The 21,103-nt window shown below is 42.0% G+C and overlaps 1 protein-coding gene across 1 annotated transcript in view; it reads left to right on the forward strand.

The window, feature by feature from the left end:
- LOC119507126 (mitochondrial intermediate peptidase) overlaps window positions 1-21,103 on the forward strand; it is a 215,638-nt gene that overhangs the window by 169,696 nt on the left and 24,839 nt on the right. Inside the window, exons 17-18 of the mRNA XM_037800230.1 lie at window positions 9,949-10,070; window positions 13,533-13,606. Coding sequence (XP_037656158.1) covers window positions 9,949-10,070; window positions 13,533-13,606 — 196 coding nt within the window. The remainder of the gene's footprint in view (window positions 1-9,948; window positions 10,071-13,532; window positions 13,607-21,103) is intronic.

Consider the following 21,103-nt stretch of genomic DNA (forward strand, 5'->3'; position numbering starts at 1 on the left):
ATAACATTGTAAAATAATGCTAGTTGATACTATTTTTCATATGGATAGTTATAATAATACTTAGGTGCTGCTTTATTTATAGTGACTATAAATTTTAACTAGTAGTGTTATTTTTATCTAGTACTTTATTTTTGAGTTCCAGTAATATGTACTGTTTGGGGTTACCCAAGTTTTCCATATTTTTCAGCCATAACTGTAGCAGTTTTCTTTGTAAGAAATTGCTAAAAGCTGTTGCATCAGGAATTCTGGAGATTCTTCAGACGAGTTAATCAGGGAGGATTGATGACATGTTGATAGAAAGCAGGCACCCCTAGTAATTTCAGGGATCTGTCACATATTTTATTTTTGTCAGTTATTCTGTACAAAATACAGGTAGTAACATGACCTGCAGATGACATATTATCAGAAGCTCTGGGCTATACTGTGGAATATGCAGTGATTTAATAAACTTCTGGAATGCCTTCATGGTATTATATAGGGGGCGGGAAGGCTTTTATTATATATTCCTGGAGGTGTAAGTGTTTTCACTGTCTTTATTAACTTAATTTCATCTTACCAGGAGCATACCCCTTAGTGAGACATACTTCCTAACTGTACATGTCTGCTTTCATCCCTCCTAGGGAATGCAGAGGAAAGTTAATAGGATGTACTTTTTAATGTGATCTGGACGGGTCTTTCAGCATGAGAATTAGAAAATAAGTTTGGAAAGCATCAGTTATTCAAACGAAGGAAGTTGAGTAAATATCATTTAAAGTTATTAGGTAGGAGCCAGTTAAATGAAGATGTCATTGTCCAGATACTAGATTTCACAAACTTCAGGGATGAAATGAAATAATATGACCATTAGGGAACAATTTGCCTAAAAGTCACACATTTTTCAGTATTTTATACAAATAACTTGAGCTAACACATACATAGTCACACATACATCTATATAAAATGTGTATATGTGTGTGTGTGTGTGTGTAGCTTGGTCTAATTCTACATGTATGTAATAAAGTTAATAATAGTATTTTAATTTTGTTTTGTCACTTCAGACATTCAGAAATCTCTCTCTATATATGGGGAGGGCAGGGGGTGTGGAGAGTAAATTCACTTCCATTAGTTCTTTTCTGACCTATTCCTGTTGACATTGTGATTTTAGTAATTACTGTAGGTGGTTAATTATAGAAAGGATAGAGAATTTGGACTTGTGCCCAACTTTTCTGTGGTTCTGCTCGACTGTTTTGGTGCGTAGTTGCAGAGGACACTCTGCTAGGGTGGGACACAGGGGTGGATGGCGCCATCCTTGCCCGTGGAAGGATTCTGTTAGTAGCTGGCAGACCGAGCCCTTACCCCAGGCAGGTGCAGTGCAAATATTTCCCTGCTGCATCTCCCGCTCTGCACACAGCAGCCTCTGCAGTAAGGGGTGCGCCATCGCACTGCCGAGACGAGGACTTGGGGCGGCTCTGGCATCTGGGGACGGTCATCCCGCTGGTGCGTGCAGAACCAGGGCTCACGTGGCACTCGCCACAACTGTGGTCACCGCATGGTCCTTTGTTTAAGCTCTGTCTCCCAGTGGACCATGGCCCCCGAGGGCAGCTCCCCAAAGCCCCACTCTGTATCCACATGCCCGGCATGGCTGGGTGGGCAGTAAATTTTGGAAAGATGGGGGGTTTTTAGAGCCTAGTGCTTCATTGGTATGCTGTCCTGCCCCTGGCTGAGAAAAAGGAACACGTTCATATAAATAAGTTACATGCAGGGCCCTTTCTGCTACTGTGGAGACTGAGGGTTCTTAGGGATACAGGACAAGGAAGTATGGCTTCTCCAGTTTTTTTCTGCCAAGACCTAAAGTGCACAACAAAAACTTATTTGTCACTGGAATAATATTTTCAAAATATTAAACGGGTGTGTTTTCATCCTCCTCCTCCATAAACCTGTTATCATTTTCCCTGGGGCCGTTCCACTGAGGCAATCCCAGGGGGCAGCTGATGAGGCAACGGGGGCAAGGGGCAGGGACGGCCCCCGTGGTGGGGCAAAGTGGGCCTGCACCATGGGCTTTGGGCTTCAGTGAGATCCATGCCCCAGAGAGCACCAGGGTGAGGCCGCAGCAGCAGAAGGGGAATCACGCCTGGACCCAGGAGGACAGGATAGGCGATTGCCAGCCAGACTGCGTGATGGATGCCAAGATGTGCAGTGACCCAGGGGACAGCGGGACCCCCTTGCCATGAGGACCGAGGCACAGTGCTGGGGGCCCAGATGCCTGGGGCAGGGGCCACCTAGAGGTGGGGGCACACAGTAAAACCAAAGGGAAAAGGACCATATCATTTCTTCTTTCAGCACCAAAGTCCTCATTGAGAAAATATACTTTGAACAGAAACTGAGGAAAGTGAGAGAACCATAGATACCTGTAGACTAAGCAGGAGCCTACCTCTTGGTTGTGAGTTAGGACTTGCAAGGAAGCCACTGTAGCGGGAGCAGAGTGAGCAAGAGGAAGGAGAGGAGCGGCAGTCTGTACTCTACTCAGATTCTTTGTGCCTGTCTTTTCCTTGCGTATTTAATGCAAGATGATGATAAACCCTGTTTGACATCAAACAGACATTGTTCCATTTATCTTCCCTCTTTCTGCACTGGAACTTCATCTTACAGGAAAGGGCTACCATCTGCTTGATGCTTCAAGGCTGGATGGAGAGCTTTGTTACAAATCTATAAGCTAGTTCCGTGGAGGAATTAAAGAAGAGTTGGAGGAGTTATTTTGTTTTTAACTCCTACCTGCAAAGCTGGATTATATCCATTCTCAGTGCAACTACTTTCCTATGTGGCATCTCTGGGTTCTGTACCTGTCTTTGGGGTTCTTTCCCCTTGGGAAGGTACTGTCCCTTCTGCATCATTTTTTGCACTCCTCTTTATCCATGGACAGAAAATTCCACAGTCTACAAAGGAAAATCAAGTTCTTTTCCATCTTTGCTTTCATGTTTTTTATCTTGCCTTACCCAGGCACCCACCCTCCTTGGTTAAACTGCTCATGATCATGGGACATGAAGACAGAAGCAGTGTCACATCTTCTTTGGGCCAACATACTACATTTCATTGGTTGTACCAACACCAAGTACTGACCCGTGTGTCTTGGGCACTTTGTAGCTATTCTTCAGGGGTCCCCCTTGCTCCCTTGAGCTGAGTCTCCTAACTGCAGAGTTCCTTATTTTCTGGTTTGCTCCTTTAGGATGAAGGAGCAATCCACCTTTTTCTCTTGAGGTGATACAGGCAAGGGGGAAAACAATATTAATGAGTTTTGATAAGGAAGCAAAAAAGTGGACATGTCTTGGTTCAGGTTCTGTGCTTAATGCTTTTTCACTTACCTCATCTAATCAGAAGAGTATTACCTTTCCTTGTTTCGTGTGATAAAAACACTTCCATTTCAATACGTTCCATCTTTGCTCTGCTAATGGATTAGCTTTTGATAGGCAGAATCTGGCATTTTTCCAGGGCTTGGTTTTGGTTTGTGTTTTTCCAGTGCCCATATTTGAGGTAGGCATGCTACAAGACGTGCTCCTAGTTAGTGCTTTGTGCATTGTTAGCAATATGCCTGACGTGTTATCGTTTATTGCCTAAGGAGAATCAGGCAGGTTGCTGGGTGTGATTTTTCTTGTAAGGCTGGGCCTGGTCTCCTTACAATTGGCTATAAGTCCACCGTTGACAAAAATTCTCACAAAACGGCACTTTGGGAATTATGCAGATATGTATGGTTATATGAACAGGGATTTATGCCTGATACATGTTTTTCCATAACAGAGGGCAGTGTTGACATTTTAAACTAGAACGCTTACTCTCATTATCAATTACTGTATAAGGACTTTCTCTTCGGCTGTAAAAATAGGTCTTTGGTATGTTTCAATATGTGTTTTAGTTTAGCAGATGTGGTAGAAATCAAAATAAGAGAAATTCACAGGTGTTAACTATAAACACATGGATGTAGCCTGGGAATCTGTGTTGTGGTGTCTGTGACTTGAAGTCAATGTGGTGGTGATTTTCAGATTCATGGGAAGCACTAGCATCACATAACAGATGCTTCAAGACATGCAATGTGGAGTAGCACAAAAGCATGGGCTTGGAATTTAGAAAGACACCTGGCATAGTATCCTATCTCCCACATATGCGACCTGTGGCTCAGGCCAATGCTATCAAAGAGATTAAGAGTATATAATATTTAAATCAGATACAGTGTATGTCCTCTTGCATGGCAAGTGAAGGCAAGCAGATCAGGACCGCTGAGCTGGTAGCTTCTCAGCATAATGGTTTTTTTCCTTGTGAGTCGAAGGTGGTAGCTCCAGTTTTCCCCAGCTAGCAGGGAGAGAGATGGGGGACAGGGCACGTAGGCAGCTTCCCTTTTAAAGGCCCTGCCATACACATCACTGCCACTCAGTCCGCTGGCAAGAATTGAGCTACATCGCCCTACTGGGCTGCGTGGGACCCTGTGGCCTCTAACCTCAGCCATTGGCCTTGCTTAAAGCTTAGTAGAGGAAGGGTAGGATTTTGTTTCTAAAAGGAAGAAGGAAAAAATGAAGGGGGGATACTTAGCAATCTCTGCCCATAGCCTTGGGCAAATTATTATTTTCAAGTTTGATAACTGTTGTATAAACTGTTAAAGTATTTATAAAGATACCTTCCTCTGAAGATTTTCATGAAGACAATAGTAAACACAGGGTGGATCCTTAATAAGTATAAGTTATCCCTTCCATTTTCTGGGGTCTGCTTTTCTTAATAGTATTGCTGAACACAGCTCTCATTTTTAAAAATAGATAATTGTATTCATTTTTTTATTGCTGTCTAGCAAATCACCACAAACTTAGTGGATTAAAACAACGTTCATTTATTGTCTCACAATCTCTGTGTGTCAGGAGCCAGCGCCTGCCCAGCTGGGCCTTTGCTTAGGATCTCACAAAGCTGCGATCAAGGGGACAGCCGGGCTGCATTCCCATCCGGAGGCTTGACTGGGAAAGAACCCACCCCTCCACCCCACCCCTTGCGGTTGTAGGACTGAGCCCCCTGGCCCTTGCTGGCTGTCTTTGAGGCTGCCTGCAGGCCCTGTCCACATGGGCTGGCCCAACGTGGCCCCTCATTTCATCAAGCCAGCAAAGAGGGCCTGTAGAGTGAGTCTGCGGGCAAGATGGGCATGCTATGTATAACATCGTGCAATCAGACAGCCACACCTCTGCCATAGTCTGTTTGCTAGAAGCAAATTGCTAAATCCAGCCCATACTCCAGGGGAAGGGATCACACAAGGGCATGAGCACAGGGGGGCTGGATCAGGGGGCCACCTTAGAGTCTGTCTCCATCACTGTTTCATTTGAAATCACTCTGTATCTAAAATTCAGAATTCCTGTTTGGCATTGTTGTTTCATGAGATTTGGGGAAATGCCGATAGGGACTTTTTATCCAATTAAGAAATACTAGTCCATGTTAATTCATGGAACATAACACTCACAAACAAGCATAGTAAGAGGGAGAATGTGAACACGAGAATAGGAGACTATCTCCTACTCTTCATTGTGGTCAAATAGTTAAATACTTTGGGATGTCAAAAAATTTGAGATCTTCCACAGACAGACAGTATTGTATATGGAGAATGTGAAACACAGACTAGCTCAGGAATTTGATTTTTCCCTTCTTGCTCTCTTTCAGTTATACTGATTACAGCAGGTATGCATGTGAGTGATAGTCCTTTATGAGTTTGTTTGGTACTGCTAGTCCATTATTTGTTTATATTCTTTGAAGCTTGAAGGAAATTGAAATCACACATTGGTGAGTACTAAGCAGATTCAGATCTGGAGATCTGTTACCATAATTAGTCTCAAAAGTCCTATATCATCTATCATATAATGTAGTTAAAGAACTATTATTCGTAATAATAATAAGTATAATAATTATTATTGTAATTATTATTGTAATTATTATTATAGGCTATTAATAGTTCTCCTAGGCTCCAAAATGTGTTTTTAGCACAGTCATATCCTGTTGTTCATGTTGTGGATATTATTCTTGGGCTCCCCATCTCAGGCAGGAAAGTCCATTCTGTCTGACATTTTTAGAGCATCATTGTGAAAGAATCCTCTAGTGATCTGCCATCCATCCATCCTTCTATACAGTTACCTGAGGAGTTCCCGTTGTGTGCCAGGCACTGTGCTGAGTCCAGACATGGACACAGCCTTGTGTTCCTTGTCCTTAAGGAAATTTAAGCTTAGTGTGAAACATGCCATCCATTCCCATGCAATTTATAATTTTCCAGCAATAAGATTTTCACGTAAATTTTTGGTGCATGTATAACTAGAAATGAAGACATCATATGTTGTTTTAGAGTATAATTAAGAGAAAAGCTTCACTCAGTCATTCAGCATTTAATATGTAGTAAATGAGTGCTTCCTCTGTGCTGATGTCTGTTCTAGGTTTGAAACTGAAAATAGATGGCAAGGAAACAGCTATCTTGCTACCTTTACATTCCTGGCTCTGTCTCTGAATTGGAGAGAGGAAAACTGTGAGATTGGAGAAATGCTGTAGGCAAATAAGAATCCTCCAAGGGTCTCACATTCTGTGGCTTTGCCTTTCTTACATAAACTTACCATGTTACTGTCATTCACATGGGATCACTGCGATTATCTAACCTTCAAAGAGTTTTTAATAGCCATACCTGGGGATGTCTCCAGTCGTAATAAAAGGAAAACTGTAAAGGTGCATGAGTCTTGCTTTTGAAATCAGATCCATATTACACATGGAAGGAAGGGCAGGGCTGTCTGTCCATCTAACAAATGTCCTTTAGGAAGATGAAAGCTAAAAGAAAAGGATAGCATAATTCCAGAGTTTACGATGAAATGCTGTCTTTCATTTTTCCTGATGAGTGAAATGGCAACAAGCACTTAACAGTAAGTTGAATTAGCAGGAATTCTGCTATTTATGTTCAAACAACAGTGAATTGTAGGTCTCAGTCTGCCATAAACTTCCAAACCTCTGATGAAAGGTGTCTTGTGGATGTAATTTATTTAGCACGTCTTGAGGTATGAAAGGGGCGTAGAAGCAAACTCAAACTTGTAATTAAAGAGCAAGACACGACGAGGTGCGCCTTGTGCCAGAATAGCTGTATTTGGGTAGGGATGTTAGCATAAGGCAGGCACCACGACAGTACAGGAGATCACAGCATCGCCACATCCTGCATCTCTTTCTACAGCTGGGAAAGGCCTCATTTTAGTACTTTTGTTACATGGGAACTCAGTTACGAGTTTGGAAACTAAGGAACATTGTCATTTCATAGCTGAAACCCAGTGCCACTACCAAGGTAGGACTGCTTTCAAGACAGAACAAAACTGTCTTCAGGGCAAATGTAAACAGAATTAAATCCTGCACTATACTGCAAAGACTGCCAAGCTAGTTCTGGCAGAGCACCAAGAAGAAAGAGTTTTGAGAACAAAGCCCCTGAACCACATGCTGCTGACCCTGAGACTTCCACCATGAGATGGGCTTGTTATATCCCTAAGAGCATTAAGAGCCAGTACCTTAGTGGAGCATCAACTTAAAACAGCAGGTACCATCACCTTCAAGTTCCTTTATGTGACAAAGATTACCAATGGCCCATATGAACCAAGCAACATGTAGAAGATTAAAATTCCAGCATCACACAAAAACTGACAAGGATTCCTTTTTTCCCCATAAGATGGAATATAAAAACCATGACTAGAAATTTACTCAAAATGTTATAATGGAATTTGACCCAAAGATGGTTCTAGGCTATTTGCTTTAGTTTTGAATACCACTTGCTTACCCGCAGAATAAAAAGCCTGTCTACCTTCCAGTGCCCTCCACTGCCACGGAGGGCACTTGCTGGCCGAAACCCAGTGCTCGTCCCTGCGTAGCAGGGGTGCAGCTGCTGGGCTGTGCAGGAGCCTCAGCCCCAGCTTGGTCTGTGGGTCACGGTGCTGCATGGCCGCGGCTCTGATGGCCAGAAGGGAGGAGTGGCCATCAGAGTAGTAGTAGGTGGGCTGGAGGTTCAGTTACTGTGACAGAAGTCCAGAGTAGCAACCGTGTGAGGGTAATGTCCAGAGCTATATGGCAGCCTCAGGGAGTCAGAGACCCACACTCCCCCTGGCTCATTGCTCCACCATCCCCAGCTCCTGCCTTCTGGGGTGGCCCAGCCTGGCTCACCACCACCACCACCAAACCCTCCTTCCAGCGTGGAGGGTGGGGGGTGGGGCACGTCTCCTCTTCAGGAATATGACCCAGGGTTGCCCACCTGACTTCTGTCAGATCCTTGGAGGAAAGGGGAGAGTGGCTTTTGAGAAGCATTATTCACCCCTGCCGTGATAGCCCCATGTTTGAAGTCACTGTGAGGGCCCCTGTACCCCTTCGTCAGGCCCATTTTACGACGGAGGAGTTGGGTGCAATCAGGGAGCAGCTGGCTCCGTGGACTTCATCTCAAAGGCAGTAGTAGTGGCGACAGGGCCCACAGTGTGTTCTAAAATGTGCCACACCATTGTGATGACAAAACTATTAAAAAAATTTTGTTTCTTAGTATGTTAAGTACAACTTACTTTACTTAGCTTATAGATTTATACTGAGGGTTATAGTCTATTTTCTAGGGAGTTGAAAGATTTGTTCACTTTTTTAAAATACGTGTTTAAAACAAAATTAAAAATACTTTTTAGAGAATAGCTATTTCAGTAAAAAAAAAAAATGAACCATTTTTGTTTTCAAAAAAATGTTAATGCCAGATGAAGCATACATTAGAAGGAAGTGGATCACTGCACTTCTCTGTTTATTTCAAAACAGTAAAAATTTTAAATTCGTAAATATGTCTCTTGAGGATAATTTTCCTGAGCCTAGCTTTGGTTGCAGCAGTGTTACAGTGAATAAGCTGTGGTAAAGTCATGCACTTGTACTTGGACAGCCTCTTCCTATTAACCAGTCACGATGTACAGGCCTAACCTTTTAGATACAGAGAGAAGAACAGTATTTGTAGGAAAAGAATTTTCCAATAGAATAGTGTTCTTACATGAAAACCCATATGGCCTTTCTTGTAATAACTACATCATTGTCCTCAACAAGAATGGTGGTACTCATTGCCAGGACTTGAACTTTCCTGTCCGTCGCTGATGAGCAAGCACTCGGAGCCAGCCAAAGGAGGCCGACAGCCAGCCCTGCATCCTTGTCGGCTCTGCTGCTGCCATCTCCGGCCTCTCCTCCTTACGTCCTGTGGCAGAAATGAATCCCAGCCACAAGGAACCTGTACAAAACAATTGCTTGTTACCTTCATGGTTCCAATTCAAAAATAAGCTGAATTAACTTAGAGAATACAGGGCCCTGCCGGTTTCTTCCTTCCACTGAGAGGCCCAATTGCCGATGGTTAACTTTGGCCATTAGCATTTCCTCTTCTAAAGAAAAACATTTTCCTGGATTACTCCTCTTTATCTAGTTATGATTTTCCAATTCTATCCTATTTTTCTTCTGCTCTGTGCCCTTTTGCTTTGTCTTAAAATGTAATTATGTTAAAAACATGGAAGTTATTAGCTTTAGAGAAACTGGCCCATATGAAAGGCAATTCATGGAGAAAGTTATGTTGTGGAATGAACTTTTTTGAATTAATCAAATTGTGAAAAGTAAGTCAACTTGTGACTTTATTTCTTTTCTAGATAGTCAAATGAAATAAAATCCATTTTAATCAACATAAACTCATTTAATTAACTATATATTTAGAGCAAAACATATCTTTATTAGACTGAAGATTATATTTACATGGTAACAAAATTGTCTTGGTTTATAAAATGTTAAAAATATCAATGTGGCGGCTGACTTGGTCCTCCAGAGTGAAGTTTAAAATGAAAGAGTGTGCAGAATTTCTTAGGTGCTTCCATTGTGCTCTCATACAGAATATTCTCAAATTGCAGAAAGTTGAATTTTTTGGGTGCTGTATTTGTGTTTCGGCAGGCCTGGCAGCTACGATTCAGCCACCTTGTAGGCTACGGTGCCAAGTACTACTCTTATCTGATGTCCAGGGCAGTGGCGTCCATGGTTTGGAAAGAATGCTTCCTACAGGATCCTTTTAACAGGTAATGAGCTCGTAACTCAGTAATCCCACACCGCACTTCCTCTGAGGTCAGACTTCTGGGAAGGCCAGCTGCCCAGAGCCCAGCCTCAACCTGGAGGGGCCCAGAAGCTCTGTGAGGCCGTGTCCGCCCCCCGGCCCAGCCCTGTGCTCGAGGTCCCCCAGGAGTGAGCATGCTTCCTGCTCCCGGCACAGAGCAGCACAGGGAGCTTTGGGCTGTCCACTGTGCTCTGCGACTGTTCCCCTTGAGTGGTTTTTTTTTTTTTCAGAGCTTAAACACTAAGGGAAAATTTATTTGGTCTTTTTTAAAGCAATCTAGTTTAAAAGCAAGTTGAGGTTAAGAGAGAAGAAAGTCAGGAGAGAAGAAAGTATATGAGACAGTCACTTCCACTGAAATGGCCCCAGACGCCCCTGTGTTCACAGTGCTCCCTGTGTTTCCTTAGTTTTCCCAGCCTCTCGGGATGTCGGTAGTCTCCTGCCATGGGTGTTTCCTGTTATTTTCATAGGTCCTTGCCTTCTGCACAAGCATCTGAAGTTCCACTTATGTGGAACGCCTCATTTCCTCTTTCCTGCCCTACGAAGGGCTCATCACTGTTCTTAGTTTAGGAGCAGCACTTTCGGAAATTTGTTTATTAACACGAACATCCAGCCCAGCTCTTCCCAGTTTGTTTCTGGAACATCCTCCTGCTGCCTGACTTTTGGAACCCCTTCTCCCTCACAGCCATCTGTGGCAGGTGGCAAACCCTGGCAATCTGAGGAGGGGGAGCTGCTCCACTTCCTGTCCCTTGCACAGCCCTCCTCGATGGTGGCCCATGCCACCTCCAGCTCCCCTGAGCAGCTGCAGCACTCCTCACACTCTGCTGCCTTGCTTGAAATTTCTGTCATCAGGAATATCAGTGATCTAGACAGCAAAGTCCACAGCTTTTTCTGTAGAGGGGACACTGTAATGTTTGTGTAAAGCCTCTGGCTCTGCCCCAGGACCTTCATCAGATTAGCCGGCTGGGGGCAGGGGAGGAGGACTCGGTGATGAAATCCAGGGCAGGTGACTCTCAGTTAAAGATGCCCACCCTGCCCCTGTCCCCACTGCAGGCAGGGCTGGTGGTGGAGGAGGGAGGGCAAGGGTCTAGGGTGGCCCGTCCTGTTTGCTCAGCATCTTAGTCCACAAAATCGTGACCACATTCACAAAATTACCCGGGCATAAAGATGCACAAGAGATGATGGAATGAAAACAATATCAAAATCGATTTAACTCGTGTTATCATACGTAGTTCTTTGTGTTGATGGAATTGCATTTTCTGTTGCCAGGTGGTAGTCAGACTCCCCTCGGGGAAAGAGGTACAAAAGCTCTTTTCACTGCTCCCTGATTTGGTCTCCATCCAGTCCTCCTCACAAGACTCCCTCTAACAATAGGAACCAAAGGGAAGTTGAGTTTTGGTGTCCTGATTCCTTAGAAGGAACTTCTTTTTAAAGCCTACCACTTATTACAACCTGGTCTAATGGTTATTTAAAGTCGTTTATCTCTTCACCACACAGATACATCTCCATATACCGCTAGGGCAGCCCTGGCGATTCCATTCACTGCCTTCACATGGTTTAAATAAGTGCCATTTTACGTTTCTTGTGGTGTGTTGTTTTACACTCACAGCAGTCCTGATGAGGGGAAACTGATGCTCGGAGAGGATAAGTAAGTTGCTCAAGGCCTCCAGTTAATAAACTGGACAAAGATTATTATCCAGGTCTCATTCCTACTCCTGTTCTCTTCTTTCTTCCTTCCCCACCTCCTCCACACCCCCTCAGCTTTTCCCACAATTTGACATAATTTGGATTTTTCTCAGAAGTTAATAATCACATTCAGTTTCAAAATCCTTTGAACTTCAATCCGATTTAATGCAAGGTATAAATGTTTTATGGTTTGATACCCACATGTTATTTTGTCTTCTGCCCTTTGCAGACTGCAGACATTTGGTCTGCTTTTCAAATTTTATTAGTTTCAAAGACTCTAGAGCCAAAATTGACTACAGTAAATCAATTTCAAAGATTGTAACTCTTTGCTGGGGATTTCTATAAAATAGGTAAAGTACTATCTTGTTTAAAGAAACTGCGCTTTACTAGAAAACCACATACTGTTGAGTATACATATTTTCATGTTTACATCTTGTTTAGGTGTGCATTCGTGCCGAGACATGTAGTTGCCTTCCTTTTATATACGTATAAAAGTAGGCTACTAAAAATGCTCACTGGACCAGAAAACATCTAACCTCTGTCAAAAGATCCTTTTTGATCCCATTTTGGAAAAGTAACCAGTCCGAGAGGCTCCATCAGGAAGCTGGGCCCTGCAGAGCCGAGGCGAGGCAGGAGTGGGAGGCTTGAGGGAGAGGTTTAAACCAGGGCAAGTGGCACCACGTGTCATGGCGGGGAGGGGACGTGAGCCCACCAGGCTGGGGTCAGGTCCTCTGGGAAGGCTCAGCCTCTGGCCACGTTTCCTGCCCCTGGCATGCTTTGTCTGAGCACTTAAGTTCACACTGTAACCAAGGCTAGTGTTAGATTTCAGCATGTTTTTGATACTGCCATCAAAAATCCTGTCTAGAGACTGTTTACAAAATTACCAATACATAAAAATGCTCAAGAAATAATGAAATGAAAACAAAATCAAAATCTATTTCACTTAATTTGTAGAGTGTAGTCATTTGAATTAAAGGAATTGCATTCTGTATTAAATATTGGGAGAGGAGCACTAAGTAGCTTGTTTCCAGGTAGCATTAATTTGGAGAATTTCTATCTATAAAAATTCCGCACAATCTATCTTTGGTTATTACTATAGACAGTGTCCATGTCACATATGTAAATATCCAGCCAACAAAGAGTCTTAGAAGATTAAAATGAGGTCTTTCCTCGTTTGCCTTTGCTGCCAGGATACTCAAAAGTCAAACATTCTGTTCTCTTAGCCACTATCCTTAGCCAAGGTTTCCTGGTGTAGTTAACCCACCTCTACCAACTCTTTTTCTTCCACCTTTATTTTAAAGTTTGATTTTTACCCTCTTTGTCAAGTGCCATCTCAAATTCTTTTGTAAAAGTAAAGATGGCACAAGTAATTTCAAGCCTTACTTTAAAAAAAACCCTAAAATTTGTGGAGACCAGTGTATAATCTTTTACTTGTTCTATGACACACAAACAAAATAATCCTTTCTTCAAAGAGAGGTTGCTTGCAACAAAACAGAATGCCAAAAATACAGTCACCATTTTACAGCAAATACACCTCACCTGGTTTTACTTACTTTAGAATCATTTAAAAATCAGAATTAGATTTTTAGAAGCAAAAAAATAATAAAGGGCAGAATTGCCTCACGGTGGTGGCCTTTCGGACTCATATCAGTTGCTTCATTTGAGAAAGTCAAGTCAAATGAGAATGGTGGCTGAGCAGGCTGTGGGTTCAGGTGTCTGTGACGTCATCTCCCTGTCCCCCCAGGGCTGTGGGCGAGCGCTATCGCAGGGAGATGCTGGCACACGGCGGCGGCAAGGAGCCCATGCTCATGGTTCAAGGTAAAACGAAACGAGGATTGATAGCTTTGCCGTGATCCTTTTTTTATTCTTTCAAGGGTTTATGAATTATGTTTTGGTGATAACACTTTGAGCTATGTTTTTGCACTGTCTTATAATAAAAGCTGCTTCCTATTTTCTCCATATACTTTTTTTCCTTTAAGGAGGTGATGTTTTAGCCATGTAATTTGTTCTGAGTTTCTATCTCAGTTTGTCCCCAAACCAAAGAAATACTTAAAATTTGACTTATTTTAAATAAAATATAAGAAACAAATTAAGCTTTATGAACTGTGATTTATTTAGATGCTAGGATAAATGTTCAGGTTTTACCTTTCAAAATGTCTATACACCTCCTGATAACCTGTGTTCTCAACTCTCAAATTTTGCTCATCAATGTTAGTCCATATCAGTGACACCATACTGTATCTGTCCTTTTGTTTATGGCTAATTTCACTCAACACAATATCTACTGTCTATCATTTTGTCTTTTGGATTTTATATGTCATATCTTATTTTATTTTTATTTTTTCTTCTCTCTCTCTTTTTACCCTTAATGATAGTCTTCATTTCAACACTCATCTCCAAATCTCTCTCTCCTCTCTTTTCTTATCTGCCATAATGCTCCCTTTAGTATTCCTTGTAGAGCAGGTATCTTGTTCACAAACTCTCTCAGTGTCTGTTTGTCTGAAAATATTTTAAGCTCTCCCTCATATTTGAAGGACTGTTTTGCCGGATATGGAATTCTTGGTTGGCAGTTTTCCTCTTTTAGTATCTCAAATAGATCATACCACTGCCTTCTCACCTTCATGGTTTCTACTGAGAAATCTTCATATAGTCTTATCAAGCTTCCTTTGTATGTGATGGATCACTTTTCTCTTGCTGCTTTCAGAATTCTCTCTTTGTCTTTGACATTTGGTAATCTGATTATTAAGTGTCTTAGAGTCGGTCTACTTGGATCTATTCTGTTTGGGGTACACTGTGCCTCTTGGATCTGTAATTTTATGTCTTTCATAAGAGATTTTCAGTGATTATTTTTTACATTATTCTTTCTGCCCCTTTTCCCTTCTCTTCTCCTTCTGGGACACTGATGACACATATATTCATGTGCTTTACGTTGTCATTCACTTCTCTGAGACCCTACTCATATTTTTCCATTCTTTTCCCTATCTGCTCTTTTGTGTGTAGGATTTCAGATGTCCTTTCCTCCAGTTCATGAATCCTTTCTTCTTCCTCTTCAAATCTGCTGTTGTGTCTCCATTGTGTTTTTCATGTCTTCTATTTTGCCTTTCATTCCCACCCGTAAGTTCTGCCAATTGTTTTTTCAAACTTTCGAGTTCTTCCTTATGCTTGCCCAATGACTTCTTTATATTCTTCATCTCTTTTGCCATATTGTCCCTCAACATGTTGATTTGAAATTTGAATTGATTTAGGGGATTTATTTGATTAATAATTAGTTGTTTCAATTCCTCTATCTCAGTTGAAGTGTAAATTTGTTCCATTGAGTGAGCCATATCTTTATTTTTCATAATATGACTCGTAATTTTTTGTTGTTTAGGCATCTGGTTTCCTTGATTACCCTAATCAGATTTTCCCGGACCAGACTGGCCAGGTCTCAGGAGGAGGTTGTATTCAGTATCAGGTTTCCCTAAGGATGCAGCCCAGCATCCTGTGATGCCTCTAGACTCTTTGCTTTTCCTATCCTGCCCAGCAGGTGGCGCCCATCAGCCCGCAGCTCCCCACTGGTGTAAAGAGGTGCAGCCCCTTTAATTCTCAGTGTACCCTGTCCTGGCAGGGGGCCAAGGGTGTCAGAAGCCAAGCTTAAGTTGTTTTGGGTCCTGACCCTTCCCCCCTCGCCCGCCCCAGCCAGGCACCAGGATCTGAATTCTCTGAGGGAGGGTAGCCACTTGACCTGGGCCATGCCCCTCTTTTCTTAGGAAAGATTCACCCATTAGGGAGTTATCTTCTACACTCGAATTCCTCCTTTGTCTCTCTGACTCTGTTAACTCCACCCTTGCCTGGGTCAGCACTGACAATTGAATATGCCTGAGCTTTTCTCTAATGAGCTTCTTGGAATGGAAGGAAAAAAAAAGGAAAAAGAGAGAAAGCCCCTTTTCAGAACCAGTCCCCAGCCCCCCAGTTTCACCAGTCTACTGGTGTTAGTACTCAGTTCTGTGTGCCCCTTTTCTTGGGACACAGCCGTTTTCCAGTATTCTGAGCTCAGCCGTCTCCAAAAGCCTCTGTTTTTATCTGTGTATGTATGTATGTATGTATGTATGTATGTATGTATGTATGTATTTTCCATCAGTCCCACCTCCTCTCTGCCCAGGAGTGCCCTCAAGGTACTTTTCTGCTTGTTCTGGGTTTACCTGTGCTTGTAGCTTGTATTCAGTAGTCCAGATTTATTAATTAAAACTGCAGTTGGAGCTTGGTTGAGTTACTTTCCCTCGCTCCATGTAACCTGCTTCTTTTTCCCACAGTGAAGTTTTCCAGCCTAGCCTGCCATGCTGGTGGGGGAGGGTCACCAACTCTGCAGTTTGGAGAGCTTTACTTACAGTTCTGTGGTGCAGTCTCAGCCATTCCACCCATTCCAGACTGGTGTATGATGTGTGTCCAGTCACAAATGTCCCCCAACAGTTGTTCCAGACTCCTTGCCCTGCATCCGATAGAAAGAGATGGGACATTTGATGCTGAAGAGGAGTACAGAAGGTTCAACAAGATTGATTATAATTGTAAAGATCCAGGAATGGAATGGATAGCATAATAGTGTGTTATGGTAACAATATTGTAACCACTCTGAACAAAGATGAGTGTGAGTATGGTTGAAAGAAGAAGGCTAAGGGCAGGTATGACACCAGACAGAAAGATAGAAGATGAGTTGTAATGGGTATCTCTAAGTTCTGAGATGCTGAGTTGGTTGGTCCCTTTAACTTTGGGTGTCTTTGTGATGCCTGAGATTCAGAGCCAGAGTTTGTAAGCTATGAATGTCAGCATTACCCCATACAGCAAGTGTTTAAAAAGCTGAAAAAGAGGTCAGAATTCAATTAGACATATGAACAAAATGGACTTGATTAGAACTAAGGTAAACCAGAATGAAGGGAAAAGGATGATATTGACTGTGTTTTAAAACCTCCTCTTCTGTGTGAGACCATAGGAAGAGATGCTTATTTGGTGCAATATCTATACTTTCTGTAGCACACTGTATAATATAACTGGTGTGGTCAGTTTATTCAGACATCGTAATTTTATGGAACCTTGAATAGGGAGTGAGATCTGGTTGGTTTGTACAGGATAGCATGAAGCCCTGATACATCCCAGAGTAATTTGAGCAGAGAATAAAAATGTGGAAACATTAACTTTCCCACCTAGGGAATTCCAAGTATTTGGGGGCTACCATTATAGTAAGCCAAGTCTTCAGTCTTGGAGCTTGCCCTTATGAAGCTTGTTACTGCAAAGGAGAGGCTAAGCCTGCTTATAATGGTGCCTGAGAGTCACCCCAGAGAACCTCTTTTGTGGCTCAGATGTGGCCTGTGTCTAAGCCCACTTGACTGGTAAACTCACTGCCCTCCCCCCATGTGGGGCATGACTCCCAGGGGTGTAAATCTCCCTGGCAACATGGGACGTGACTCCCGGGGACGAGCCTGTGGGAGTCCAGCATTGTGGGATTGAGAAAACCTTCCTGACCAAAAGGGGGAAGAGAAATTAAACAAAGTTTCAGGGTCTGAGAGATCTCAAATGGAGTTGAGAGGTCGTTCTGGAGGTTATTCTTATGCATTATATAGATATCCTTTTTTAGTTTTTAGTGTACTAAAATAGCTAGAAGGAAGTACCTGAAACTGTTGAACTGCAAACCAGTATCCTTGATTCTTGAAGATGATTATATATGTAGCTTATACTGTGTGACTGTGTGATTATGAAAACCTTGTGGTTCACACTTCCTTTATCCTGTGTATCAACAAATGAGTAGAAAAAAGAGAGACAAAAACTAAATGAATAATAGGGAGGAAAAGGAGTATGAGATGTTTTGGGTGTTCTTTTTTACTTTTGTTTTTTATTTTATTCTTATTTTTCGGAGTGATGAAAAATGTTCAAATATTGATTGTAGTGATGAATGCACAACTATGTGATAATACTGTAACAATTGATTTTCCACTTTGGATGGCTGTATAGTATGTGAATATATCTCAATAAAATTGCCTTTAAAAACTATCACTAACACTGTAGTAGGAAATTGCTAAATTTGGGCAAATATCATAAAGTCTCAGAAAATTTGCCTTTAGATTCTAATGGATTTGTTTAGCCTAAAGAAATCCTTTATTTTCTTATTCCACCATTTCTTCCTCTGAAAGCTTAGCGAGACACTTGGCAAGAAACTCCAAGGCATCAGGTTGGATTTTTACCTGTTGAAAAATTAGAACTTAAGTAAAATCTTTTGTTTGAGGTATTATAATGCCTATTTCCCTTGTGTACTTTTTTTAAAGTATTTTCATTGAAAATTTAGTTGTAAATGGAAATGACCATCATGATTTTTCATAAAATATTCTCACAGATATTTGAAGATGTGACTATTATTGGAACCACTCAGTATATTGACAGTTATATTTGCGGCTGAGCCTTCTGACTATCTGATAAAAAATTGCATTTTAGGCAATACTCCCAATAGTGGGAAATACTGTTTTCATTGTAGAAATTGAATGGGTCCCATAGTCATCGATCTGACTGAAGTGTTTCCTTGCCTGGATCTGTTGAATCTAATGCCCAGTGACCTTTTTTAACACAGTCCAGATCCTTCTCTTCAGTCATTCATTCATTTATTCAACACATACTTGTCATGTGCTAATTAGGTGCCAGGCACTATTTTGAGTCTTGGTGGAGAAGTAGCAAAAGACAGTATGGGCGCTAGTCCCTGCTCTTGGGAACCTCCCTTCCATCAGCTTTTCCAGAAGGGACATCCATCCAGGCGCTATCTGCCCACTGCCCTGGCAGGTTTACAAAAAAAAACCAGCTGGCCCCGGGATCCTACCGTTTGGTCTACCATGAGTGGCTCAGTGCCTGGACGTCATCTTCTTGTCATACAGGACATGCGTGCCGGTGCTGCCTCAACTTTCCAGCCTCCCGTTCGGCCCTTATTGAACTTTGCTTTGTCCAGATATGGTTTTAAGCGATTTGGATGTATTGATGTATTTAATCGCCTAAGTAACTCTGTGAGGTAGAAATTATTATTAGGCCCACTTCACAGATGCTGAAACAGGTTGGGTAGCTCGCCCATGTACAAGGTAGTGGGCAGAGGAGGCAGGGTTCAAACCTATGATTGCCGGCAGCAGAGACCAAGCCCCTCGACAGTTAGTGCTTGCTTCATGTGTGTGTCAGACAGGGTACCTAGTCAGGGGTCTGCTGGGGCCACAGAAAAGTGAAATAATTTGCTTGTAGTAGTAAGCAACTGATTGTTTAAATTGCATCTTGTTAGTTGATAGTTTGTAGTACAGTGCAGATTGCCCCAAGTGAGTTGAGAACAGCGAGCTGCTCCAGGCTCACTTTCTTGTGTGCATTTTCTGTTACTTGTCTTTCCCAGTAGCTGTGCAGGTTCTGAATGCTACCTGCATATAAATGTTAGCTCACAGGCTGTTCCTTCAAAAGAAAGAAAGAAAAAAAATCCTTTTCAATGCTTGTCTTTTGGCTGGCGTATTTTTCTACTCTGCTTTCAAGAGTGTTGCAACAACCTCTCTAAAAATCCTGTCTTTTTATGAAACATTTTTGTGTTAAGAAACTTAATATTTTCATCCTTGAAATCCACACACTCATAAGAGAAAAACAAGTCCTTGGTTCAAACTGGAGATGCTGAAGTATTAAGACTCCAGTTAACACCAACAATAGAACGATTCTTCTTTTAAACTTTAATATTTTTCTTAACGCTGTTCTGTCAGAGCTTATTAATTCACATGATCTTTACATGTCACAGATGAATGGGGAACTAAAGAGGTTATATGTCTGTCATCACTGTATTGGGTTGAATTTGTAAGACAAGACTAATAGTGGCTTCTCATTTTCTCATATGCAATCAGCCTGCACCCCAAAATGGGAATGTCTTAGAGGATGGCTCTTAGTTTAACACAAGGGCAGCCCTTGGTGAACTTACTGAGATTTGCCATAAAAAGCATATGCAAGCTAATTGGTATTATTCCTCTATGAAAACATAACTTTTTTTTTTTTAATTTTTTTTAATCATCATTTTATTGAGATATATTCACATACCACGCAGTCATACAAAACAAATTGTACTTTTGATTGTTTACAGTACCATTACATAGTTGTACATTCATCACCTAAATCAATCCCTGACACCTTCGTTAGCACACACACAAAAATAACAAGAATAATAATTAGAGTGAAAAAGAGCAATTGAAGTAAAAAAGAACACTGGGTACCTTTGTCTGTTTGTTTCCTTCCCCTACTTTTCTACACATCCATTCATAAACTAGACAAAGTAGAGTTTGGTCCTTTTGGCTTTCCCAATCCCATTGTCACCCCTCATAAGCTACATTTTTATACAACTGTCTTCGAGATTCATGGGTTCTGGCTTGTAGTTTGATAGTTTCAGGTATCCACCACCAGCCACCCCAATTCTTTAGAACCTAAAAAGGGTTGTCTAAAGTGTGCGTAAGAGTGCCCACCAGAGTGATCTCTCGGCTCGTTTTGGAATCTCTCTGCCACTGAAGCTTATTTCATTTCCTTTCACATCCCCCTTTTGGTCAAGAAGATGTTCTCCGTCCCACGATGCCGGGTCTACATTCCTCCCCGGGAGTCATATTCTACGTTGCCAGGGAGATTCACTCCCCTGGGTGTCTGATCCCACGTAGGGGGGAGGGCAGTGATGTCACCTTTCAAGTTGGCTTAGCCAGAGAGAGAGGGCCACATCTGAGCAACAAAGAGGCATTCAGGAGGAGACTCTTAGGCACAAATATAGGGAGGCCTAGCCTCTCCTTTGCAGCAACCGTCTTCCCAAGGGTAAAACTTATGGTAGAGGGCTCAACCCATCAAACCACCAGTCCCCTATGTCTGTGGTCATGTTAGCAACCATGGAGGTGGGGTAGGCGAATACCCCTGCATTTTCCACAGGCTCCTCAAGGGGGCACTACATCTTTTTTTTTTTCCTTGTTTTTCTTTTTTTTTTTTTTTTAACTTTCCCTTCTTTTTTTAAATCAACTGTATGAAAAAAAAAGTTAAAAAGAAAACAAACATACAATAAAAGAACATTTCAAAGAGACCATAGCAAGGGAGTAAGAAAAAGACAACTAACCTAAGATAACTGCTTAACTTCCAACATGTTCCTACTTTACCCCAAGAAAGTTACATAATATAGCAACATTTCTGTGAACTTGTTCCTACTATATCCATCAGAAATTAACAGACCATAGTCATTTCTGGGCATCCCCAGAACGTTAAATAGCTTATCTGTTCTTCTTGGATTATTGTTCCCCCTTCCTTAATTGCTCTCTACTGCTA

The sequence above is a fragment of the Choloepus didactylus genome, chromosome 12 (genome assembly GCF_015220235.1).
Source record: "Choloepus didactylus isolate mChoDid1 chromosome 12, mChoDid1.pri, whole genome shotgun sequence".
In the NCBI taxonomy this organism is placed as follows: Eukaryota; Metazoa; Chordata; class Mammalia; order Pilosa; family Megalonychidae; genus Choloepus; species Choloepus didactylus.